The sequence below is a fragment of the Falco naumanni genome, chromosome 2, assembly GCF_017639655.2.
Source record: "Falco naumanni isolate bFalNau1 chromosome 2, bFalNau1.pat, whole genome shotgun sequence".
Lineage (NCBI taxonomy): Eukaryota > Metazoa > Chordata > Aves > Falconiformes > Falconidae > Falco > Falco naumanni.
Window position 1 is genome coordinate 66,294,820 of NC_054055.1, and position 27,975 is coordinate 66,322,794.

Below are 27,975 nucleotides of genomic sequence, written 5' to 3' on the forward strand. Positions count from 1 at the left end.
ATAATTCAAACAAATAATGATGATCATAGGACTAATTGTTATTGTAATGACTTAACTCCATTGCATGCATTAAAGCCAGACAGTGCATTCGACTCTCATTCTAAATCGTCCTCACCTTGTCAGCTGTTTCCTTTTGAAGCGCAGCCTGATAACAGGAGTGCCACTGAACATCCTCCCCAGGTACAAGGATTTTATACTTTTTCCAACAGCAAAAGGCACACATGGTATTATGTCCTATAATCAAAACACATTTTTGAGTGGTTATTCTCACACAGAAGAAAGAGAATCAGAGAGTATGCCTCCTTTTCTCATGTAGTTGCTGTACACACAGTAGGTTAGGGCACTTTAATGTCCATACTCTCAAAATACAGTTGTTTTGGTACTGAGAACATTTCCTCTTTCCTTCCCTCCTCCTTCCTATCTGCCTTGGGGGAATGTTTTCCTATTGCAGAATGAAATCATACTCATAAGATACAGGTTTTCTGCTGCAGTATTATGCCTGCAACAAAAGATGTGCTAAGAACTTGCTGTTGGTTGGTTTCTGCAGAAGCAGCCTGTGCCACTGAAGCCCATCAACCTCAAATGCCTGGAGGATAAAAGCGTCAAGTGCAAGTGTCAGTCTGTAACTTAAACCATACACCCTGAGACCTTTGCACCATCCCACTGGGTCTAACTCAGAAAAGCTTGTGCAGCCAGAGGTAACTCGTGAGTCTAACTCAGAAAATCTTGTGCAGCCAGAGGTAACTTGTAGCCAAATGAGACAGCTCTGCCAGAGGGCTGGCAGGGCTATCACTGGTATATTCTTTTTGGAATGGGGACAGGAGGAGCCCAAGAAGAGAGCCTTTAAGGAGAAATTTTCTTTTCAAGAGAGCTACTGTTCCCAGCTTATGTGACTTTGCTAATATGATTCCCTCATGCTGGTCACTCAGCTCAAGTGGCTTTGGTCCAGAGCTTCACCGGTTATTCTTAACTGCAATGTAAAATAAAGGTCTGTTCTGCAGTTATGGCAAGGAAGACTAACATACCTCACACGTATTCATGTCCCGGGAAAGTTTTACTCCCCCTCTGCCATCGCAATGACAAGTATAACTCCCTGGCGAGTTGACACAGGTCTGTTCACAGAGCTTTTCTTCACATTCATTTATATCTACACAAAACCAGCAAAGAAGAGGGGAGAAAACAGCAACTGAGTTTGTTCAAACATGAATCACTTGGGGGAAAAAACCCGTATCAGTGCTGTTTTGTAGCACCTTTCATTTGAGCATGCCCAAGTGCTCTGTAGCCAGTACTTACCCTATGCCACATCTTTACGGGAGGGAAGAGTTAGAATTAGCATCTGCACAAATCTATTTTCAGAGATTCCAGCTGCCCAAAGGTACACAGCAAGTCAGTGGGAAGGCTGGAAGCAGAGCTCAACTCCTGGTCTGCTGGTGCAGAGCTCTGTGCTTTAACTTCTAGACAAGACTTGCTCCCTTCAGGCCCCTTCTGCTACGCCTGTGCTGACTGGCTCTGGCTCCTTCAACTCACGTTCAACTCAGGGACTGCTTGCTTCATCATTGCTACTCAGCAGGTGGATCCTCAACAGACAAGTAAAAGCTCAGTTTCTCGTTCATTATTTTCTTTTCTTTTTTTTTTTCTTTTTTTTTAACCCTTTGGCTTGTTTTTTATCCGCTTCACAAACGAATGCAGGAAAACAAACGGCAATGGCCCACAGGGATCTCTTCAGGCAGACATAAACACTTAGAGCCCGGTAGGGCTGATTGGCGTGCAGTTCAAGTCATTATATTAACTTAGACAAAAGGCAGGGAACAATGCTAGTTTTGGAATACTTTCAAAACTTACTCCGTTGAGAAAGCTTGCAGGCAGTGTAGCCAGCAGAACTGTGCATGGTTCCAATGCATATTAAGCTCCTAGTTCAGAGTAATATCACAAGACAGGTTTTGAAAGAACAACAGCTAGTGCTCTGTAACTTTTCTTGTCCTACAAAGAGAGACAGCAACATGCACAGATGCTTCTGAGCTTCCACCAGATCTTACACTTGTCATAAATTCAAGAAACCTCAGTACTCTGGCTCGTGCAGCTTGATTCAAGTCATCAAAGATGAGTGCAAACTCAATGAACTCAAAGATGACTGCAAACTCCAAACCCACGACCAGGAAAAGGGAACAGAAGTCCACAGTGCAAGCAAGATTACAAAAGCTTTTACCGAAGCCTGAAATTAAATTTCTGGTTGTTTATAGCTTTAAATCATGTAATAAATGCTAACATGATGTTATTTCATGAGCTTACCCTGACAAGTCTTTCTTGTGTCATCGTACTTGTAGCCTGCACCACAAATACATTCGTATGAGCTTATTAAATTTTTACAATGAGCTTCTCCACAGATGTCTGCTGATGCTGTGCACTCATCTATGTCTGTAAAACAAGCAATTAAACAACACAACTTCAGAGGAGTATAATCACTACACTGTTCACACATTGGAGTGGGCTCAGGGTCAAGAGATCCCTACATTACTTTGGTAACTGAAAAACAGTATCTTTAAGAATCTGCTTCCAGGGTTAGCTAGCTATAAGTGACTTCAGGCTTTCAAAACCAGTTTGTCTTTCTTTCTTTAAGCCATTAACCACTACTGGAAAAAACGATGCAAAGTGAGCCAGGAGAAAAACTGTAAAACAAAAAAACTCCCACAAAACCAAAAAGCCCTGCTTCATTCAGGGGGCTAAAACTCTGGGTTAAAAAAGCAGCAAGCAGGAACTGAGGAACAGCAGTATGAATTTTACCAAAACACAGAAGGAACACTCAGCCTGTAGACATCATAGATTTTTGTCCTCCTTCCTCAGCCAGGCTAACAATAATTTTTCATGCATTCACGAAACTAAGATCTAAATCTGTTGATCTGTAGTGGCAAAGGGAAACTGAAGCTGCCCAATTTGTCACAGAGCAGAAGTCACGTCTGAGAGATGTCGTGGGGTTTCACCATGAAGGCAGGCAATGGACTGGAACTGGAGGTCCATAAAAACAATCAAGTGGGGTTTTAAAAGTTAACTAATAACCAGGAAAATCCTAGTGTTGACAAAACATTCGCAGTATACTGAGAGTGCGATATTTACTTTTGCTTTCTAGTACATGTTAAAACTATGATTACATGTTACACCTTGTGATTTTCCCACGTATGGGTAAACTGGTCGATGGTAGTCTATGTAGTATGCTATGTAGCCTACAAATGAACAGACAAAACCTAACTTTTTAGTGTGTGAACATGATGACAGGAATAAATGTGAAAGAAAATTGAAATGCAATGATAAATGTCAGGTGGCATTAACCACAGTTGACAGTAACCTCAGCAATCAGGAGGGTCACAAGCTGAAGCTACAGAATGCTTACAAGCTATGTCCACAGTGCTCTAATAGAGAGTACTAGGGTATTACACAAATATACATAAATACAGAATCAAACATAATTGCAAGCCTACTTGCCGTCTACCTGTCCATGTCAACTGGCACCAGAGGACAATTCAAAAGTGATGCTGGCTCTTCTAAGCAGCTGTTCCCATTAGAAAGCCCATGTAATCTATACAGCCATGACTTTTTTACAGTGGAAATGACACAGAAATAAGATTTCACTGTTTTTTTGCTGGTAGCATTAATATGTTGTTCAGATCAGGTACACAAACTGTTTAGAAGTATGTCCTCACATCCATCTGTAAGAGTTGCATACACAGACTTACCTGTTTTTTCATGAGATACTCAAAACTTTAAGAGCCACTTGTGATCGTTAATAAGTCTGTGTCTCAGCCTGCAGTTTCTTAACACTTTTAAAATCTCAGTTGCTTAATTTTGGGTTATGTAAAGTCATTCTGCAGTTTCAATCGAGTACGCCAGATCCCTGCTTTCTGTTCTCAGCTGCTACGTAAAATAGCTACCGACCTTCACTAGGGCCTTTCTACAGCTATTAATATTCAGTTGCAGTGAATTCATCCACCTGTATCTACCTGAATTCAATAGCTGCCACACATACCCAAATTCAGAAAAAAATTAAATAAGAAGCACACAAAAGAAAAACAAATGGCTGATATACTATGACACCGTGAGACTGGAAAGACTCCTAATGATGCAGCTGGCCAGCCCTTCCTCCTCTCAATGTCAGGATATGAGGACTGATCAGCTAAACCAATTTAGCATAACCCAAGTCACAAATCCTCTCAGAATCACGCCTGTGTTATGATATTGGAGAGCAGCATGGTGTGACTGCTGACAAGCCCAGGCATGCAGTTCTGGCTGGAGCACCCAGTACCGCCCCAGCAGAGCACAGCTAACAGGAGCTACCAGCAAGTCTCTGCTGAGCTAGGGAGCAGACCAGGGCAGCTCAGGGCAGCCCAGCTCTCAGAAATACAGTCACAAGACACTAAGCACCCACTGAAGTAGCAAAGTGAGCAGCCCACAAAGCTTACCTTCACATGTTTTGCTGTCTTTAAGAGTGTAACCACTGTAACACGAGCAACGGTAGCTGCCTATCTTGTTGAGGCACAGCTGGTTACAGCCACCATTCTGTGTTCTGCATTCATCAATATCTATGTCAGAAGAAAGGGTTACAGTCAGTTTTTCACCTCTAAATAATCTGGAGGGTGAGTGTGGGATAGGCATTGGGAAGGAGAAAGACCAAACAAGAAACTCTATTACAGCTGCAACACAACGATTACAAAAAGCACAAAGACTTAATTCAGACACATCAAGTACATTAGCTCAAGTTCATTTAATAAAACCCAAAAAGACAGAGAAGGAACTGCTGAGTCTCTCCTTCATAGCTCTGAGAACACAGAAGAGTATCTTTAGTCACTGTGGAGGTGAAGAAGTTTGTTTGCAGAAGCCAACTAATTATAACCGATGTGTTTTATACCATAACTAACTTTTAAAATTATATTATGACCAGTAAGTTCAGGATAAAAGCTTTAAATAAACCAAGAACTATATATCCTTACTACTACAGAACACGTAAGAACACAAGAAGTTTTAAGTTCACAGCTATTGAGCACTATGAGCTAAACTGTGCTTCACCGAGTTGGCAGCCAAAGCCTGTTAAATCCAGCAGAGCCCAGATTTCAGCCTCATTCTGCCCTACTGCTCATTATATCCCATTTGTATATGGGACTCTAGAGTTAGCTGATGGGCAGAACAGCACATTTCATGGCATTTCATAAGAAAAAGAGGACATACGCTTCAGACCGATCAGTTGCTGAGCTCTCAAAGCTGATTGCACACTGATCACTCAACTGTCTCAAATGCTTAAATAAGCTGCTTGTGAGTGATCCTATAATCTCCCCACAATATTTACATCAGAGGGAAGGGCTTTGGATCTCCTGCTGTCTTGGTTGCCACAATTCTGGACTGGCTGAATGCGATTTCTGGCAATTACTTAATATTGGCAGGCAAAAAAGCAGTGGCCCTGACAGGAAGCCTTGCAGGCAGCAGCAAGAAACATAAACCAGAGAACAAGAGGAGGGAAGATAACTTTGGTACTTCATAAAAGAATAAATAAAGCACTTGGGGGGCTTGGAACTTCTTGCACAAATCATTTCTGCCTAAAAATTCTCTTCAGAAGTGGATGGAAACACACAGTGGGATTAAGCAGTTATGGAATAAGGTCCTACTAGCAAAGAGGCTTTAACAGAAGAATTTAATCAGTTTGTGCATCATCACACTCAGACCCCAACTTGCCTGCTGGCAGTAACTGTTCCCATTGAGGGATGTTAGAAAGGAAGATGGGCCAGCTTCTCTGGCTCTGCAGTCTGTGATCTGTTTCACCAGGGTTCACAGCAGCAGCCGCAGCAGTTCTGCTTGAAAAGTCACTACAACTCTGCTTCTGCTGCCCCTTTCAGAGGGGTGGGACAAAATGTTGGAGCATAACTTCTTAGATTACCTTGCCAAGATCAAGCTGAGATCCATTAAAATCATATGAAAATGTTGACGTGAAAGAGTTACCTGAGCCACAGAAGGGTAAAAACATGAGCAGTGTGTGTGGTGTGGTTCAATCCTGTGACTTGAATTGTGCAGCACAGTATCAGTGACCATTTGAGAATACAGCAAAACCCAACACATCTCCATTACAAGTATAAAAGATAATGAAAGTCAATTACCTTTTTCACATGTTTTTCCCTGCCAGCCATGCTTGCATTCACAATAGAAGTCCCCCTTGAGATCTTCACATTTGACAGTCCCCTCTTTGTGACAAGGATCAGGAGAACACTGGTTTGGCAAATCTGATTTATGTAAGGAATAAAAACCCCAAAACAAAACAGAACAATACATTGAACTCACTGAACAATCAGGTGTTTCATTCTCATTAAAAGTCAAGAAGCGTAAACAGCAATGGGGAATCACTATCAGAAATACTCACACCTGGCAAAACTGGAAGCTAATTCGTAGGGCTCACATGCCAAACAAGCCGTGCCAGGACTTTTGCAGAGCACGTGCAGTGGAATTCATTTCATTGCAAAAGGGAGTGAGCTACCACCCCCGTATCTGAAGGGCACATCCTGAAAGAAACAGCTCAAAGTAGCTCATTTTGAAGAAAGTTAATTCTACTCTCCCTGGTTTTGGAGAAAATAGAAAGCAGGTAGTAACTAAAGTACTCAAGGAAGGACAGGTACTCTTTTTCAATTACTTTTGGTAGTTCAGCTGAGGATTTACCAGGGCTCATAGATTTGTGGCTAGCAAAGGTTTATATCTGAATTTTTTGTCAGAGCTGTCCAACTCAGGCTTTTCTGTTACACAGAATAAGAATAAAAAAGAAATAGCAATGTGTTAACAGCGTAAGGATAGCAAACCAGTAATCCAGTTCACAGACAGCACAATGTTCCTATGGGGTCAGCACAGAGTAAAGTCTGCCACTGATTTTTACACCAAGTTCCAATAGTTGGCAAATGGATTTTGTCCATAGGAAAGCACCAAGAGATTAGTCACTATACTTTGGGGAGGATCGGGGGAACAAATATCAAACTATTCTGTAACTGCTCAGTGAATGGAAGTCACCTGTCCAAATTCACCCTACCCATCTACCTGCAAAACACCCAGGGACAGTGCTTTGCACAGATAGCTAAAGGAAGGATGAAAGAAAACCCTTGCCCTTGCAAAAAATAAGTTAGTCGCTATCATGTAGTAGTAACCTGTTAGACCAGTGTTCTAGATCAGTGATCTTTGAAAAACATGAATGTGTTAAGTGTCCACACAACCTTAACCAGAAGGAGCAGTGCAGAAGCTCGTTCTGTAGACTGCAAAGCTCACCCAGTCAAAGCGCCTTTCTGTTTACATACCCCTTCCAGCAGTGGGGTTCAGGAGGGACAGGCCTTCCGCAGCCTTTCTGCCCTTGGGTGAACTTTAATCACAGTCCAGTCTGCCATGGATGCCACCTTCTACAGAGAATGTCTGAACCTGACCATAGCCTTAGCAAACCTGAATGAATGTATATTCACCATGGGACTGACCTTCTACACTGGAGCAGTTAAACAGTCCCGCTGTCCTCCGGACTCACCAGCACGTGGAATGTATTGGAAAAGGAAATCCTACGACTTGAATGCATGATGCCCGCGCTTCTCTTCTGATGAACGTGCATGGCAGCTTCTCCTGCCTGACCAGCTGTGTCCCCACAGTGGGGGTGACATAGCTACAAAGCAATGATTCTGCCCAGTTCTTTGGGTGCATGATACAGGAACTGTTGGCAGCTGCTGCAGCCAGCAGCCTTTAAAGGAAGAACTACTATCATTAGCAATGGCTTCTGCAATCCTACAATTTTGGCAGCACATGCTTACAACTCAGCAGAAACCTGGTTCAGTGCAGACAAAAGGAAAAGTTTATGAAAAGTGGACCAGACAGGAACATTTCCAGCACCTGATCAGCAACAGCCCTCTGCAGACCAACTTTGGTCTGTGATACTAGATTTGCAGTGCAAAAAGCACTCAGTGGGTACACATTAAGCAAGCAGCAGCCCCTGTTTCATACAGTGGTTCTACCGAGACCGATGCTCACCAACGTCCAGTTCAGACTCTTCACAATATTCTGAAACATTATTTGTGAATTGATGGGCATATGGGGTGGCAGGGAGTCATGTAGGGAGAGAAGCTGTTTGTAGATTAGTAGCCCTGTCAGACTTCTCAAATTGAGAGAAGTTAAGAATTGGATTAACACCTACTTTAGTCAGGGTTATACTGCTTCTGCATGTCTCTTCTTAACTTCCTCTGTGTGACCCTGAAATTTACCTTCATGACAGGCTGCTTTGAAAAAACTTTAACATTTATGTGAGTGCAGGCAAAAGCAACTCCTTTTGATGTCTTATAAAGCACTGAACAACATTTTTGTTTGCAGCGGGCGCCTTAGATTTGAATCGCAGTAATGGTTGTGTTGGCAGGTGCCTCTGGAGGTCACTTGTCCAACCCCCCACTGCTCAAGCAAGCAGGGCCACTGAAAGCCAGTTGCCCAGGACACTGTCTAGACAGGTGCTGAGTATCTCCAGAGATGGAGACTCCACAACCTCCCTGGGCAACTTGTGCTAGTGCTGGTTCAACCTCACAGTGAAAAAGCGTATCCTGATGTTCAGGCAGAACCTCCTGTGCTTCAGTTTGCTTCACTGCCTTTTGAACCTTTGGTTTGCCTTGCGGACAGCCATTAAGATTAAAAATAAGGTTAGAGCATATGCTTAAATGTTGGATAGCATTTGTGTTAATAGTTATCAAGAAAAAATGGTCAGATTCTTGGGCTGCAATGCACACCAAGTTACCTGAAGACTGAACTTGGATGAACACAGTGTTGCAGTTTATTCAGATTACCATGGAATAATAATTTCATATTTCTTTATGTTCATCACATTATACAATATACAAGTTTTCACCACCCGTTTCTCTGTAGGGTATTTGAGTTGGACATAAGGACTGTCTACTGCAAGTTCAAAAACTATGACAAATGCACCTGTCCACTAGGTACGTGTTTATAATAAAGATTCCACTGTTCTTCTGAAGAAGACTAACAGATGCCAGAAATCAGCAGATGATTGGCAATGGCTGTCATTAATACAGTCCATTTTTGAAGTCTATATGGAAACAAGACTTAAGTACACTGACTGCTGCTTCCCATTCATTCTCTGTACTGTGAATTCATGTTTTAATATTCACAAAATAGCGCAAATAAAACTTCACCAGGAAAATGGTAGGTGGCAAAGATTATGACACTCACAGTTAAAAAGCAGGCACGCATGACCTAACAAAAATCCCATTGTGTTTTTTAAGGCCACATGCAGCTTCATTTCAAAAAAACCCTGTAGAGTTTTCCAAACTCAGAATGAAATCCCTAATTCCTAGCTGACCTACAGGATCTCTTTTAGAAAAAGTTCCAGATCTGCCGACCAAAGTACAGGTCTCTGTGTGTAAGGTGAGCATCTATCTGCAAAGCAATTGCCTTAAATTCTTATTGCAGTCAGTGGAGATCTAGTCAGTGCAATAAACAGTCCAGAGTGATTTAGCTCTGCCCCCAGAGCAGACACAGTTTGGTCAGTGGAATCCCTCTAGAACTACTGGCTGCAGATTAACTCTCTGCTGACTGTGATGGGAATACTGCTCGTGTAAGCACCTGTGCTGGAAACACCTGCATCTACCTCTCTGAATCTGGAGCTGAATCTTCCCTGTAACCCTGATCTAAAGATCTTATGAAATGGAGAATCCTCAAATACTCTGCTAAGCTGTCTAAATCACTGTCGCAGCTAAAATTTGTACCTTATTTCTAGAATAAACTAGTCTAGTTAATCCCCCTGCAGCCCTTAGGTTGTGCAATGTCTTTGTATGCCAGATTAAAAGAGCCTTCCACTACCTTGTTTTGAGAAGAGAAAGGTTGTTAAGAAACAAAATTTAAATGTATCTTGCAGGCACAACCCCACAGAGCTACATAGTCTTTTGGCAGCATCTGTGAAAAATTAAGAGGCACGCTGGAATTGGCCAAGCACAAAGCCTGTCGTTCTTCCAAGTGTTTCAGGCTCCTTCTCCATTACTTCTCCTGTGAATTGACAATGGCTAGCCAAAACTCAACCATTTAAAAATATTTTAATATTTTAATGGGGGAAAATATTATCATTTTATTTCCAAACCACTGCATCTGCAATGGGCAAAAATCCCTAAAAACAATCATTCAGCTTTTATTTTTTCAGATTTTTTCATCACTACTCTTTAGACTGGCATTTCTAAAACACTGATTAGCTGTTTAGAACAAGCGTTCCCAGTTGATGCCACCATTTTCAGCAGAAACTCCCATCTCTTTGCTGTGCCACACACATGAGCAAAAAGAAGTATCCAGCCTCACATCCCACTTCCAACTAGCTGACATACCGCAGCCGGCACGGGCGCCACAGGTCTGAGCATTCCCAGTCAAAGGACTCACATTTGTAAGTGCTACTGCTGCATTATATGAGGGCAAGTCTTCACATGCCACTTAGTAGCCTTGGAATTCACTCTTCAAAAAATGTTGCTGTAATGCAGTTTATAAACATGAAAGGTCGACTAAATCCTGAGCCTGCTTTGGTAGCACTGGTATAAACACATGACTAATCAAACTTGATCACACTAAGAAAGAAACTGAACCACAGGGGCAAAAATGAAAATAAATATGCATACATGTGATTTTCTCCACATTTGAACTGATGTTCTCCCAGAACATATTTAGAATATTTATGCAGCTTTATACCTTTAGCACTGCTAAGCTTCAAGAGGGAACTGGAAAGGTAATAGAAGAGTTCATTAAATTCTGGTTTCTAATGTTAGTAATGAACAAATACCCCTTCCCTCCCCTACACAGTTACCAGTTTGGCTTCCAAACTGATTTGAACTTTTAAAGGTTGTAGTATTTAAAGCACAGTCACATGATGCGTGAAACTGATCTCTTTTATGTAAAGAAGTCCGACACAGGCCTGGGTTTGACTTTGAACTTTTTTTAAAGTCTTCTAAAGATTCCTTAATAGCAGTGAGCCAAAGTTGACATTCAAGAAAAAGGAAAATGAAAGGCCAAGCACAGTGTACAACCTTATGGTAAATCCTATTTCTCACCCCTCTTGCTTCTCAGACTATTCAGACCTTAAGAAACTGGTGGGAAAGAAATGTCTTGCATCATAAAATACCAAAGCACTGAAACATGACAGCGAGATGGTAATAGGTTATAGAAGGGAAAAGGTCTTGTTTTGCTGCTCAGACAGGACCAGCCATAGGGAGTTTCAAGCCGAAAGAACAGGAAGACCAGTACTAAAATACTATCGAAAATAGAGATGGCTGAGCTGGTCCCACTTCTTCAGGTATTATGAGAGAATATTTAACTACAGTATACAAACCAAAAATGCTTACTATGAACGCATGTAAGGAAATCTGGACTTCTTGTATAGGGCGACCCATATTTCTGAATACAAGCTGAAGAACAGAAAATGAAATTGTTATTACTATAATGATGACATGGCAACTGTTCAAAGCATACAAAATGATACCTGGCCTGCAAGAGTTCGCAGGGATGCAAAATCTGTGCAATATTATAATCCCCCAGATGTCTTAAAATTCTTCAGTTCATTAAAATTTTTTAGCTCTGATGTACAGTAGTTATAAGCCATCTGAAGAGGGTGATCACTTAACCAGATGCTACTATGATTTTAAAAGCATGTTAATAGCTACTGAAATTTGACCTACTAAATCTCTTAAAAAAATCTAAAAAGCACACGGAGTTTTCTCAAACTGTTGGCATTTGTGATATGTAATACTATATACTAAACACAAATGTTTATTTTATATAAAAAAAGAAAACAATATAATGACATGACTATGATACATTCAATAGAATAAGGCAGTGGTTCAATCAGTAAAGGCACTATTTTTATTTTTTTTTAATTAAAGACATTAGTTAATAGCTAAGTTAATTAATGCAGGGAAAAGATGTAAGACGTTACATTATCTACTAATGCTGCAAGCTACAGATACAAATGCAACATCAACGCTTTAACATGCAGAAAACACATAAAGGATCTCTCTATGCAAATCTATACCTAAGTAAAGAACACACCTCAAAATCACATAAGGAACGTAAAGTCTATCTTAAAAGTTAGCAATGCGTGTTTATTGCAATGAGATTTCCATTACTTTCCTTAGCAGAGACTTCAGCTGTGACAATCTCCAGTGTTAGGTACCACATACCAGCACTGTCACAAAATGAAAGTAAAAGCTGCGACTCACCCAAGTATTTCGGGTAAAAATATTCCTGTAGAAGGAAGAAAAAAAGAGCAAAGATTTATTGAATAATATTTGCTTCTATTGTCATACCATCGAAGAGCTACGGTTAGTTCGGTGGTCTTGCATGGCAATCGTTTAACGTGGTCCAGCATCCTAATTTCTTTATATCCAGAGCCAGAAGCAACACAGCATCATATATGCATTTTGTCTTTTGAAAAGGAAAGAAACATTAGCTCCAGTCTCAAGATATTTTTTGGCAAACAGCTGACTTGGTAAGTGGTAGTGGCTGAGCATGAAGCCACTTACTCACTGTCCAAGAGGAAAAGGTCCTGACGGCATGAGGTAAGGGAAGGAAGAGGAATCTGGAGACAAAACTCCAGAGGGAAAGTACAGGATCATCTAGTCACTCAGTGCCTCCTCGGAGGCCCTCTGCTTCATGCAGAACACGGGCAGCACCCTAACATCACTAAAATAAAAAAGGTACCTTTTGCTTTTACAATGAGCACCCTACAACTTTAACAGCAACCATTGCCATACCGCCCACTCCATCACATCATGGAGATGTTCTGCTCAAAGAAAGGAATAATGATAATTTGCAAGTGAGGGGAAAATTGACATTCGTTAATCTAAAACCAGACTGCAAAAGGCATTCCCATTCCTCTAATGGTACATGGCCACACATTACTGTTCTCTATCTTGTGTCAACAAAGTGCAGCCATACAGTGGGAGCAGCAGTTTGCTGATGTGATGTGGATCTAACCTTGCACATTAGAAAAACAATCAGCCTAGTGAAGCCTTGCCAGGCACAAGAGTGCTTGTGCCAATGCAGAGAAGCAGCAGGAAAATGCAGCGGTGCTACCTGCAAGTGTGAGAGATTGGCCTAAGCTATCATTAAACCACATTCTTAAAAAAATACAAAAATGCATGGTCAGGAAAAAGCATTTTTTTCCAATTTCACTTCATACTGGATTTCATAACGTGTAAGTCACTAGTTAATCACTGTTAAAATTGTCATTGAGGCATGCAATGAGGGAAAACCTGTGGATTTTACCAGTGCTTAATTATTTTATTTTTAAACAAAGCGTTTCTCAGCTAATTAAGAAAGCATACGCATAGCATAATTCTCTTTCATACAACATGAGCAATTTTCATATAGCACTATCAGCAGTGAGACTGGGACAGTAAATATCCTGTATTCTACACAATTACTTTGGTCTATCCAATGTGCAAAATAAGGAACTATTTTATCTTCTCCTTTTATTACAGATGTTTGGATAAGCTTATGCATATATACAGGCATGTGCATACAACAGAGACAGGCACACACCGTGAGTCTTTTTTTTTAAGGTTTAGTTTTGGAAAAGACAAGTCAAAAAAATACAGTCAAAATAAAAGTAAATCTAAGCAGTCTAAGTATTCAGATGAGTTCCCAGCTGTGCTATAACCACAAACTGAACTTCAGCCAGCACTTGAGGAGAAAAAGATAGCGGCATGTGATGAAATATTACAAATATTTTTTTTCATTATTTCCCCTTTATTCAATACGCATCACAAGAATGTGCAGATGTGTTTAACCACCAACAGAACAATCCAGACACTGGCAAGAACAACTTTTTCTGCACTCACAGAACAAGAAATAGATGCTTTTGTATTCATGGCCACCAGCCTAATTGCTCCAAGTCAATGATGGCAAAGGCATAAAACTTCATTTTCTCCTTGACCTTTGATGAATGAATTGAGTGCTAGAAAAGTCATATAGAGTTTAATTTTGAATGAAGGATTAAGGTAACTAGTTATTTTCATTGCACAAATAACTTTCCAAATGCAAACTGACTGTATATTGATTCGATGCCAATTGAACAGTAGAAGAGTGAAACTCCAAGACACTGTACCACACAAGCTTCCTTTCACGAGGTACATAACAGAGGTAAGTGATTTAAACAGGAGGCTATTAATAGAATTAATTTAACCCTTCTTTCCCTGTATTCCTCATTTGCTTATCTTATACAAAACTACTTGCTCATCAGTAGCACTTCTCCAGGCCTACAGGACTTGCTGATAATACCATTCAAAAATAAAGCAACGTGATCACAGGTTCTAACATTACTCATTCTTGTATAATGAACTTTTAATACCTCTCCGTAATCATTTTTCCTTACAACAGGCTTCTGGAAATACAATGACAACAGGTTTCCATTCAGCCAAAAGATTAATAAAGGATGAAGGACAAATTATCTTCCACCTTGAGAAAAGGAACCTGCCTAAACTGAAAATAGCAATCCCTTTTCAGAAACACTGATGACAAGTTTTCCCAGTTAAAAATTGAAGTTGTGCCTAACCTGCACAGAAAGACAGCCAGACGTGCATTATTTCTCGTGTGAGCACTCAGCTTCATGATGCCCTAGTCTGAATGACTCACAGATGTCAGCGAAGAGTCAGGTCTTTGCAGAGTCAGGTCCCTGTTAAAAGTCTGAGACTCATCTTCCCTTCATCAGCAGTCTCCAGCTGTACTTTCAGGATCCATCAAAAATGCCAAGAGAAATGCTTTGAGGCTTGCTAAGGAGGAGTTAGCAAAGATTCTGTGTTACTACTTTGCTAATTTATCAACATTTCTCAATTTTAGCCTCACCAAACATCTCACCATTCAGAAAGCCACCCAGTATTCACAGGATCAAAACACAGGAGGTTGTTTTACTGTGACCACCGTGGCAGCAAAAATCACCATGGAAATATACTAAGTGTTAAGTTTTCAGCTTGGACTCTAGTAAAAGAAGTCAACATTCAAATGTTGTCAGCCCTTCTCCTTTGGATCTTCTTGCCTAATTACTGCTGAAAATAAAAGCAGGAGCAATGGGCTTTTAAAATATAAAGCTATAAACAAAACAATGCTGGACATAAACATCCTCTGGATAGGCTGCTGTAGAGATGTTAACGTTACCAAGCTTTCTAACCGCTCTGTCCGGTAGTAATCCATCCCAGTGGATGCATGAGCAAGACAATATCTTGCAGAAGCACCACCCTCCACAGAAGACCAACCTTCATGAATGCAGTTGCAATAATTCCAGCCTCCGTGCCTGCTCCTACCAAGAAAACCTTAATGTATTTCCACCCCTCCTTTCTGTGACCCAACACAACTTCTGGCTGGCTGGCTCCCACATACCAACCAGTATGACTGGGACACCAGGAGCTTCAATAGTCAAGGGCCTGGCACCAGGACACCCACAGCCTGCAGACCAGCATGTGGTATGAGTTACACACCACACATCGCGTGCCACCATATAGCTCAGCAGAGTACAGCTCAGCAGAGATCTCAGGTAAAGAGGGAGAAATAGGAGAGACTGGGAAGCGCCTCACATCTACAAGTCTCCACCCTGTCAGTGAAACGGAAAGGATGGCATGGGGCCGGTCCCTCCAGGCAGGTCCTGGCTTGCTTATTTCAGCTCAGTTCAAGAGACTGTCCAGAAGACAGAGCTATGATTTGACAGAAAAGAGTTTAGCTCTACAGCCCCAACCCCTTTCACATGAACATATGTACATGCTAGAAGCAAGTCTTTCAATGCATTATAAACAAGTACTGGTTTCCACAACAGTAGTGCAAGACCTAGGAGTGCATGCTTTTATTTCAGGGTCGAGTGACACCAAACATTTTTTCATGGGGTTAAGAAGTTCCTCTCCCACCTACATCCAGAGTTTTTTCCCACCCTTATAACACAGCCACTACAACAGTTAGTGTCGATATCTAAAATGAAAAGAGAGCGCAAGTTTAAGTGTCCTCAAAAAAAACAAGCCAAACAAACACACCCCAAAACTCCAGGTTGTTCTTTTTTGTATTTGTTTCTTCTTCCAGACATTCATGGTTGCAGTGAAACAGTTAAGAACAGTTTCTGTGGAGCCACCCCCACAATAACCTGCATTGAAACAACTGAGGAGAACAGCACCGTGAAGGTAAGAATTCATAGCAGGGCTGTGGAGTCAAAGGGGCAGAAGTACCTTCATCAGCTTCCCCGCCAAAGGAAACCTACAGTGTGACTGGGGTCACCACCTATTTTCAACTCTATGGCCAAACTCTCCCTTAGTGGTAAAATCCAGAAGTTACACAAATTATACTGGGTATGCATCAGTCCTGCTGCATTTTTAGAGAAGATGGAAGAACACCAAATCAGAACAGGCATCAACATGAGTCACTGTATAAAAATAGCCCTTCTGAAAACATAACAATGACCCTGTCTACACCAGGAAAATGTTCTCACTGTTGCTTGAAGTAATTGGCAACACTGGAAACCTCAGCCAAAAGGGCCTGCTAACGGCTTCTGTTTATTTTGCTTGAGTCAGGTAAGCTTGATCAGCACTGAATCTGATCAAAATCACGTTTGAGCTGCAGTGGCAGCAGACAAAAGATGTAGTTGACAAAAGGACTGCTCATGTTCCTGGAAAACTGGCTCTCGGTGGCCCTGCATGGGAGTTGGACCAGATGACCTCCAGAGGTGGCTGCCAGCCGCAACCACCCTGCGATTCTGTGATTCTGTGACTGCAGCACTGCTAACACTGAGGGATCTCACAGACTTGTGTTAGCAATGGTAATTTCTAAAAAGCACTTTCTTAGTTACCTAGTTACCTCTCAGAGAGCAGCGCCAACTCCCACATCATGCACTTTTCTCATTTCCATACAATGACTCTCCCTTTTCCTCTTTCCTTCAGGACTGAATATTTGTCTTGGGCATGGCTCGACCTCCTCCTTTATAAATGTACTTCATGTTTCCACACTGCAGGCCTGCACTACCCTTGCAAAGCAATGGCCGCTAGCAACCATAATTTGCTATAATTTAGTGTTTGGCAATTGTTAACTGGTATAACCTGAGAATGCAAATCTCATTAATGTTCAAGAGCCCTCTCCATTTTTTGAAACCCAGGCTTAGGCTTTTGATGCATAGCAAATCTCATGCTGAATTATTAGGCCTTCCTCCCATACAATGTAATTAAACCGTCCTGTAATTCAGAATTTTAAATATGTATAACCTATAGGTATAGAAGTTATGCTCAAATCAATGCCATGTTGCTTCCACAAGCTTTCCCTCCCATTGTGAGGAACCCTACACTCAGCCAGGTTAGTTTGCTTCCTACTTTGGGGCGATCTGCGTTTTCCATGCAAGAAGCAAGGAGAACTCTCCACAACTTGGCACGTAAGGCTTTAGAGAAACAAGCAGGTCACGTTACAATCCAAAAGCAGCCTCCACGTCTCATCTCATACCACCAAAGTTACAGCTGCTTAGGGTAGCTTTTAGATTTTGTGTCCATTCGCAAAGCGTCCACTTCACACTGACCAGCTATTCTGGTGCACAGACTGTGACTGCCCCTTCCACTGAGTTGTTGATCTTTACAAACAAGAAGCACTCATGAGCACCTTCTCCAGCATCACCCATTTCATAGAGACTAGGTATCTCTGTAGTATCCTGAAGACTGGAAATGACATCTGCTGTCATAGCTTCACTTGCTCTCTTCTGAGGGGCAGGGGTATTTCCCAACAGCTTACTGAGGTGCCACTTCAGCAAAAGACATTGCTCTGCAATGAGAAAAACCTCACCAATGACTAGAATGTACAATTACTGGGAAAAAAAAAATAATGAAAGGAAAGAAAAGAAGAAAAAAAGTGTTTCTGTGTGTCACAGCCAAGCAAAACGCACACTTACATTTGTGAAGATGTAGGGGGCACAGAGAGATGATTTCTATATGCAGCCTGAGGCAGGGTTTGATTGGACGGTAATGGTGTGAAATAGATGTAACTGGTGCCAAGGGCCAACTGAAAACATTTGCGGAGTGATTCCAGTGCTGTATGTGCTTTTGAGTTATTCTTAATGCACTGCAGTCACGAGTGCCTTGAGGTTTCCTCCGCTGCTTCAGGCTTCAAAGGCTACTTTCCTTCCAGCTGTATTAATGTGCAATTTGAAAAGAGGATCTCAATTTGATAACAGATCTTCACTCGGTCAGTGTTGCTTGCTTGAATCCTTACTCATTGCATTAGTTAAAATATTTGTACGTGTGGTTAAATTAACACTCAGAAATTTTCAGTGAAATTAAGCAAACCAGGATCTGACAAAACACCTAGTGTAAGTAAAAGGGGTCTCCCTTCAGCATCCTATATTCTGTCATTACTCTGCAATTACTTAAACTGTATTTAAAATAGAACAGATTCTATATCTCATCCAACATGATTTAAATGTTTGTGATCTCTCCTGCAGCTATGTTAACATTTTACCCACTGAAGTAGAATACTACATTTTTTTCCCCCTTCCTGTAATCTAGTGATACTGTTTCTTAGGATTTTGCTTACCTGCAGAGGTTGCAGCAGCTCACACTAACAGTGTTCAGCCACTCTGAGGCTGGATTTGGCCTCAGAGGGGACAGGCAAGCGAGGAATAGGGAAGTGACATACGAGACAACACTAAGTCCTTTCGACAGAATCTGATCTCATACTTCCCTGTTCATTATTTTAATAACTAAGTAACTTTTGCTTTTCTCTTCCTGTCCTAAATGTTTTCTGGAATTGAATTAGGACTCCCTGTTCTTGGAACTGGCCGAATGTGGTAGCTCTCCAGATGCACATGATTTTGTACAGTGCAAGCATGACCCATTTGCCTTTTACCTCTTCATTCATGCACCCCTCTGTCCTGCCAGGTGTGCAGAGTGAAAACAACACCAACATTTGTCCCCACTCCCTGGCTACCCTCCTTACTTTCCAACTTTGCCCTTCCTCTGGGTCCCACTGCTGATGCTCAAAGGAACAGGAAGAAAATCCAAAATAATAAATAAGGAAACTTCCCCACAGAAGTGTACATGTGTGGACAGCCTCCAGAACAGCAGGTCATAACAGAACAGTGATGAAGGTAGAGATATGGAAGGGAGACCTGCTGAAAAACTTCAATCAGATTCTCCAAGACTTCATTGTTCACTCACCTCTTTGACAGCATGACCTGTGATAATCCTTTCTGCTTCTCCCCTGGCACCTGGCCTTCCCAGCCTAAACTCAATGCTGTCCTTTCCAACATGTTGGTGCAACCCTTTGCGAAGCTGCATGGTGAACTGGACCTGGGAACTGGACCAGCTGCAAAATGATCCTTTTTCTCTCCAGACTACTTTTCTTTAGATTGGTTACTTAAATCAGTCCATGCAGTTACAGAAATTGCTGTGCAGGAAGGGTGAACAGAATAGGCAAGGGAGTTGCTGATTCCAACTAGATCAGCTGAGCTCCCAAATGTGAAACCAAAGCCTGAAAAGTAATGGGAACGGAGGAGATGCAAACCTCCCTGCTATGCCCTGTCGCAGTTTCTTCTAGATCTCCGATGGTGATTCCATCCTTGTTCTTTATACTTACTGGAAAGTAAGTGCTTGTAATTTGTTAAGTTCACTTAGAGTTTAGAGCACACATGAACCACAACTGCCAATTTATACAGAATCAATGTTTATCTTACCTGATTCTTATGCAGCTGCACTAACAAACTGTATTAATTCCCAGTAGGCTGCTCCACTTTTTTTTTTTCTTTTTTTTTTCTTTCTCTGTGTTTTAAATTTAAAAATAAAATTAAATGAGCCCATGGCCACAAAACTGTTTTCTTCATTTTTTAATTGGCTTTTTCCCCTCTCACGTATTTATTAACACTTATTCTATTCCTCTAAAAAATTACTTACCCTAACTTTATCTGCTTTTTCCATTATCTTCTTTCTTGACCCAAACCTGTAAAATGTCCCTGCTTAAATTTATCCCTCTTAGCATCTTTTTCCATCCTAACTTCAAACAGCCCCTCAGTGTAATATTAGCCTCTTTTGTCTTCTCTTGTGCCTTCCCTCCTGCTGCACAGGAGGATTAGCATGTAGTACTTTCACGATGTGGTGTTTCAGTATTTCCAGGTCTATTCTGAATTTCTGGGCTAAACTCACATGACTGGAAACAGATAAAGATCAGGTAGGCAAGAGTCCAGCAGAGCTGATGGAGCTGTGCCTGCTTCCACCAACAGCAAACCTTGCTCACCCTTCTCAGTAACTTTTGATGAAGCAGCATTTAGCTAAGAAATGTATGACCTGCCTTCTAAGGCAGGCAGGAGTCTTTTTGTCACCCTCCTGCTACTGAACTCCACCACCACAAAAAAATGCTGTGTCTGTACCGCCAACTAGGTAGATGCATCCTGCTGCACAATGCCAATCTGTTTGCCTTTCAGATCAGTTAGACCCAAGGGATTTTGGTACACCACTCTCCCATCCTGTGTTTCCTTTATATGAAACTACAGGGAGAAGGAAGAAAGGAAAGGGAGAACACCTGGCAGACACCAGGATCTCATCCCAGCATAGAGTGGATGCCACTGTGGCACACAGCTAGGCACTCAAACTTTTCTACTTTCTTCTTCTCTCCTTCAATCCATTCCTGGACAAAAGTCAAAATCTCCCCATATTTTCTTTCTCAAAATCTGTTAAGCAGGTACCACTGTGCCTGGAAATCCATTCTTCCATATTCTTCCATGCTTGAGTCCAAGCAGGTAAAACCATCAGCACAGAATTTTCCGGTAACTCTTTCCCTCTCTCAGATGAATTCTGCACCAACAAGAAGAGATAGAGAAAGTTATACCAGCTATAAATCTAGCCCTTCTTCCACACTGCCAAAATGCCGTAACAAATCAGGATATTGAGAAGAATTTTCACACCCTGGGTACTCAGATTTTTGCCTGGATCTAGAAAGGAATATTCTATACAGGGACGATGACATCTGTATTTAAAGATGGTATCAGTATTTTTCGTGTCTAGATTACACAACATTTGCCAAATTACTCAAAGAAATTTTACACTGCTTTACTCTCCCAGTAACTCCTTTCCTCTGCTACGTGCCTTCATAGTTTTCTGACTAGTATTTACAAAAGTGTATCTACCTTGCTACTCGAAGTAAGACCTAAATATTGTCTGCCAAGCACCCCTCCTAAAAGATCAGAGTAAAATTTGGATTACTCTAGTCTGTGCATGCAGCTCATCTGTGTTATCGTGACCACGTCACATAACAGAACAAATAAAGAAAAAAAAACCAATGAGCCTGTAACACTATGAAAACAAATGAAACTGACCATTATCACACCCTATACATTGCTTCATCTGCATTTCAGCTTCTCAATAAATGCAGCCTAGCAGAAAAACTGCTGACATTGCTGGACATTTTGTTAAGATCAGTAATTTTCCAAATGTGACTGTAAAAAGTCCCCAAAAGCCTGATCTGGTCTCACTGCTGCCCTCGCCATGACTGGGAAACTGGACTAGATGAGTGGACTGGAGACCTCCTCAGTGTCCTTCAGCCCACGTCACCCTGTGATTCTCTGCCAGTGTTTTGCGTATCTGACAAGCCATAGATTTTAACAGCAGTTTGGATGCAAGTGCCTCAAAAGGCAGGAGAACTTTTCATGTGCCTGCCTGTGAATCAGATGTTCATTCTGCACGCATATGAAAACCAGCTGGCTTTCCAAGGTACTTCATAGAGGGACAAATTCATGAAGAGTAAACACAGGTGGCCAGCGTTTCTGGTGGGCCTAACACCTTTCAAAGTATTCAGCATGGCAATTCCAATGGTGACCTGCAGGAAGACCAGTAATTCTTCAACAGTAACAACAGCAAGCAAGATGTGCAGTGACAGATGCTGCACTGATAAACTGGTATCAAATTATAAGAGGCTGCATTCAATCACCTTCCCTATGCTGAGCCTTTCAGAACAGAGAAATTCCCTCCACAAGGACACTTTTTGCTCTATTTATTCTTTAGAGAAATCCAACATTTCCAAGAACACCAGCAACTACGCTCCCTTCTGCCCTTTGTTTTACATGCTTGGATGACCACATTTTTAGACCAGGTCAACCAAATTCCAGAGCAGTTTATCAGTCAGTTAACAAGCTGTAATACCTTGACTGCATACCAAGGTCAAATATTTCTGCAGTACTGCTTTTTATAAGGCCTCATCAACATTTTAAGTAAGCTAACATTCTTATCTCTATATCCAAGATGTTTTGCAACTTCATCACATCTATCACACCCAGCATATCTTTTTAATAGATCACATTTAGAAACAGTCCTCATACCTCCCATGAGCATGTTTTCTATCTTATATTATCTTTTCATTTTTCTGTTTGGTACCTCTAGCATAGATGAAATTATAAACCAGGAACCATCCCAGAATTCTGCAGTAATATCTAAGTATGTTATAATCAGCTTCATGGAAAAGATAGGCTGCAAGACTCATTAACCCAGGCTCACACTTGTTTTTACCATGTATAGTCATACAAGTGGCACAGACTGAGTTTTGTTCTGCCTCCTAAAAAAACCCACAATCGAAAAACATTTCAATTGATCTTCCTTCCTCCAGTCTGGGCGAGCTGATATTTATATTTTCCGTAACATAAAAGACAAAAGCTGCACTGGCCTACAAATGAATGGCCATTTGGCCCCGCCTAATACACTATTCTTAGCAGCTGAAGTAAGTAATCACACATGTGGCAACACCCACATTCAGGTTTCAGAAAATGTGTATCTGCTGCTGACTGCCTGCAGATGTTGCTCTGGAAAGCTGATCACTGAAACAATGAAGGCGCAGAGAAAGAGTGCTCTGCTATAGGTACGTGACGTTTCATTTCTATTTACTGGTCTGTCCTGTAAACAGGCATCTTTCTGTAAAATGTTTTTCTTGGCTAGATGTTATAATTGGCTGGATCAAGCTATGGTTTTACCTGGGAAGCATCACGCAGGCTATGCTACAGCCTTGCTTCATCTTGCCTGAACTTTTGGAGCTGTCTGATTGAATCAGTTAATGCAATTTCCTAACACATATTTAAGTCATAGGTCTTGAAATTAGACCTTGAAATTCTCTTTACACAACCACAGGAGAGTTAAGAATGGCACGATTTGTAAGGACTCATACATTTCATTACATCACCTGATGGGGGGGGGCGGGGCAGAAGGGGGCGACAGGGAAGAGAGACAACACTTGTGCTCACATCACAACACTTTCTTGAGGTCGAACAGAGAAGCAGCAAGCTATATAGTCTCAAACTAACCTTCAGTTGTCAAGGCTGCAAGACCGTTTCTCTCACGGGACAGTAAACAGCTAAATACCTACATTCACGCTCATCCGACTCTTTAAAGCATAAAACCTGGGAGACACAACAGCACAGATCAGCAGTGCACTGATGTGTTCCTCACGGCTTGCCTACTACGAGGTTAGCCACAGGGCTCAGGGCAGGGAAAGAAGTGTTTCTTTCTGCCATGACTTAAGTAGTTAGCCCCGGTGACAAGGTTCAGCAGGCAAAGACAAAAATTTCAGCCTTCCTAAACTACAAGGAATCATCAGCAGCTGTCAACAGCAATCTGTACATTTCCCTGGTCAATAAGAAGTCCTCACCTTACCAGCATGGATCAGCTACAGCCTGACAATATGCTTAAGTATGACTGCAGTTACTGTAATTCCTCAACTGCTAGGTGTTGTTTATCAACAGTATTCACCTTCCCTGAGTCAAGTCTGTCTCAGCTAGCTTCCCTCTCCTGTCAGCCAACAGGACAGGACGTACAACACAGCATCAGTGAAATGACAACATAACTTACTAGCCTTTAAGAGACACTTCCATTACCTCAGGTATGTATTAATAGCCTGTCCATCAAATCCACAAATACTGCTGGAGGAGTAGTCACCTATGCCTTACAAAGCACTGAAGGCATCCAATGTGTAGAATAGTAACAACCTGCACACATGAACTCTGCCACCATGCATTAGAAAACTACTACTCAACCACGGCTGCTGCCTTCATGTCACATACCGATTGCAAAATGGATAGGAAAGGCCATAAATCCCCTGATAGGTGGTGGCTCACTTACTTCCCAGTCAAACTGAAGCAAAATAACAGGAAGGAGTAGGACATGCTGCACATAACAAGTTCACAGCTCTTTGGAAGTTTATGTCTCAGAAAAGCTAGAATCTTATGTCACTGCAGGCCTAGAAGTATTACAAGATACAGTACTTTGGTAGAAGTGTATGCAAAATAAGCTAGGGGGCACAGACACTCGAAGATCCTCTAGCCTAAGTGATATTTCTTCAGAGGTTTTCAGAACTAGAGAGACCTAGCAGTAGTAACAAAGAAAATGCAACAAAAAAATCAAAATCATTTGCAATGACAGGAAGTTTGCATTGTCCTGCAAAACACACTTAAACGGCATGACTGGATCTTATATTTACGTATTTACACTTACTTACATATTTAACTATCATATTATACATGGTAAGATTTAAACCAAATTTATTTCACTATTTCCATTACAGCTGGAGAGCTGTATATTTTGTCCAATACACAAAATAAGTACTGACTATTGTTAAAAACTCCTGACACATTTACACAGTCTACCACCCTCTAAACTGATCTATCAATGCATCATCGCCTTTGGCTACTTTCTTGGCCAGAAGCCAGTCAGCAAAACTGGTGACCTCAGATCACCTTTTTTCCAGAATGCTACAAAATCACATTTGGGTTATTTTTTCCTGCATTTGCTGCTATACGGTGAGTATTTACACCGAGCTAAAGTTATGTTATTCAACAGGAATTTGGGAAGAGTTGTGCCTGCCATTCTCGCCACATTACAGTTATGCATATTATGTATTGGCTCACTTTTACAGGACAGAAGCAAACATTGCTGCATGCAGATGTGACTACACGTACACACAAGAGGTGTACCGTTAAATGCTGCCTGGGCAAGTGCTCCTTAAGCTTTAAATTAAAAACTGTCAAAAAGAAAAGCCAGCATCACAATGTTTTTGCCATACTTGCTACTGCCTTGTGACAACAAGCTACAGCACTTTATATCCAGCGCTGAGCCTGCTAATGAAGCACACATGTCAAGACTTGTCTGACTGAAGCATAAAACATCTCCTCAGATGAGTCCCTCCCTTGCCTGTGGTGTGTGTGTGTCTGTGTACACACACACACACACACACGCTCTCACTCTCTCGTGCTCTGTCCTATCTTCTCCCTAGAGCATCATATTATTAACAGGAACACGCTGTGCAGCATCACGCTTCAGTTTGAACACCAAGAAAATCCACTTCCCACTGCTAAATCAAAGCCAGATAATCCCCGAGATGAGAACAGCCGATCCCAAACAGCGCAGAGAGGTGTCAAGTAATTGGAAGAGTAAGCCAAGCTTAGTAAAGCAACACAACTGTATCCACACGCTGTCCAAAGTGAGAAGAAGACTGAAGAGGAAAAGTCAGCCTTGAGAAGGCTGGAAAAGTCCGCTACGCCGGTGGGTGTGTGGGCTGTGACTGCCTGCGGGACTCCACACTCGGGGTTAGAAGCACGGCAGGACCACCCTCCCCTACACACACTGTCCTGCTGCTGTAGTGGCAGGTCCTGAACCTACTGATTCCAGAATGCTGACCAAGCTCAACATGGCCCAAGAGGGTTAAAGTGTGTTTACGACACACTTCTTCTGAGAACCCCCTATTCTGAGACACACCACAACATTAAGGGGGTTTTAAATACAGCTGGGATGGGAGGCTGAAGGGAAGAGGGACAGTAAGGTGTCCAGACAGGGCACCCACCGCATTGTATCGCGCTGGTCTTGCTCCACGGTATCACAGCAGGGGTGAGGAGGGCCCTTCCCCCCGGGGGCAGCAGGCCCGGGCTGGGCTGCTCACCCCCACCACCCCCGCCCCGGTGTTTCTAACCGGGCAGCACCCGCTATGCCATGTGGCTTTCAGTCATGCACCTAATGGTTCTGATTCTTCCTCCTCCTCATCCTCCCCCCCCCCCCCCGCCCCCAACCGCCTTCCGCAGCTGTGCATGCAGCTGGCACCCAGCCGCAGATGGCCGGGGGAGGGCAGCGCCGGGCAGCCCACCCGCACCCCCGCGGCGGCTCCGTGCCCTCACCGTCTCGGGGTCGTTCTCGAACACCTCGCGGGCCTCCTCCTTGCTGCAGTGCTCCTCCACGCACTCCCTCTCCAGGTGCCCTTGCTTGGTCTCCTCGAAGATCTGGTAGGCTCGCCGCTGCCTCTGCCGCAGGAACTGGGCAGCCTCCGGGGCACGCAGCAGCACGGCTGGGCCGCCGGTGGCCGGACCGGCGGGATGGGGGGGGAGAGGAGGAGGAGGAGAGGAGCGGGAGGAAGGAGAGGCAGCGGTGAACAGCGGAGCCCGCCTGGCCGCGCCGTAGCCCCCCTCCCCGCACACCGAGCCGCCCCGCCCGGGGAGCACCGTGCGCCCTCCCCGCCCGTGGGTCCCCGCGGCCTCGGCGCGGCCCCTCACGCCGCCAGCCCCGCGCCCGCCGCCGCCCACCGGCAGCCCCCGCCGGCACCGCCGCCGCGAAGCCGCGCGTCCCCCCCGCCGCCTCGGCAGCTCCCCCGGCCCGCACCTACACGCGCGGGGCGGTGGGGGATGCTCGGCGGCGTGTGCGGCGGGGACGGGCCGCCCTGCGGTACTCACTCTGCGAGGAGTCCGCCGCCAGCAGGACGAGCAGCAGGGCGGCCCCGAGGGGCGCCGCGGGATGCGGCATGATGCGGCGGCGGCGGCCGGGCCGGGCGCTGGCGGAGCGGGCCGGGCGGCGGCGGCGGCGCGGGCGGGGAGCGCGCTGCTACTGCGGGAGCGCGGCGCCGGGGAGCCCAGCAGGGGAGCCGGGGAGCCGCTCGCCCGCCCTACCCAATCGCTCGCCAAGTCCCCGCCGAGCCGCGGCACAGGGACACACCTCGCGGCGGGCAGCGGCCCGGCCCCGCGTACCTGCCCCGGCGCTGGGGAGAGGCCGTGCCCAGCTGCGGGGGAGTGTTTACCGGGAGCCGGGCCGAGGGGCGGGCGGCGGGGCGCGGGCGGGGGCTGCGCCCTCACCCCCGGCCACTTCTTTTTAATGGCTCCGGGCCCATCGCTGGAGGGGCAGAAGCTGGCACCAAACCTACCAGCGCCGCCTTATACTGGGAACTCGGGTTCTCCCCACAACCCGATACCTCTTCCCTTCACGGCTAGATTTTCAGTTTATCCCACTATTTTAGGGTAAACTCCTGGGGGAAGAGGTGGATGTGGTTTATACCAACACACTGCAAGCCGTCCCGTACTGTCCCGTGTCCAGCCGTAGTTACGTGGGACACGTCCCCCGTTAGCCGTACCCTGGAGCTGTGGGGTGGGAGCTCAGAGCTGCCCTAACCCTGGCCATTGCCACCGCTTTACAGCCACCCCAGTTACCTGCGCTGCTCTGCAGGTTGGGCGAGTGGCACAGGTGACTTGAGTAACACCGAAGCTATACATTCTTCAAGAAAACTGTGATGTGAAAAAAGTGTAATTTTAGTATTTAGGTATACCTAAGACAGGCTTTGTGACTCTGCAATAAATTACTGAAAATGTAATGTAACAAATGTAAACAACATATTTATATTACATACAGTTGAAGTACATGAAAACCTAAGAGCCAGCCTACTCGTTCAAAGCAACCATTCCTAGGCTGGCATCTTCTGCCCAAAAACGGCCAGTGGTAAACACACAGGTAAGAGGTATGAAAACATACAAATCACCGTGGAGTGGTCTTTCTGTTTTCATCTTCTGAAGTGCGTTGGAAGAGCTTTCTTAGGTCAAAACCGTGCCCACTGTCACACTAACAGCCACAAATGCACCTCTTCTCCATTAATATGTCAAACAGCTTTTTGATCTGTTGGTACTTCTGGCCTTCAGGAGCGGCAGTAAGGTCCCAAGTACGC

The 27,975-nt window shown here is 43.5% G+C and overlaps 1 protein-coding gene across 1 annotated transcript in view; it reads right to left on the minus strand.

The window, feature by feature from the left end:
* The window catches only part of GAS6 (growth arrest specific 6), a 41,462-nt gene extending 14,444 nt beyond the window's left edge, over positions 1-27,018 (minus strand). Inside the window, exons 1-9 of the mRNA XM_040584607.1 lie at positions 26,720-27,018; positions 26,171-26,337; positions 12,243-12,267; positions 11,370-11,432; positions 6,135-6,257; positions 4,452-4,571; positions 2,290-2,415; positions 1,026-1,147; positions 116-234 (exon numbers count right to left, since the gene is read on the minus strand). Coding sequence (XP_040440541.1) covers positions 116-234; positions 1,026-1,147; positions 2,290-2,415; positions 4,452-4,571; positions 6,135-6,257; positions 11,370-11,432; positions 12,243-12,267; positions 26,171-26,337; positions 26,720-26,789 — 935 coding nt within the window. The 5' untranslated portion in view covers positions 26,790-27,018. The remainder of the gene's footprint in view (positions 1-115; positions 235-1,025; positions 1,148-2,289; positions 2,416-4,451; positions 4,572-6,134; positions 6,258-11,369; positions 11,433-12,242; positions 12,268-26,170; positions 26,338-26,719) is intronic.
* Between the last annotated feature and the right edge of the window lie 957 nt (positions 27,019-27,975).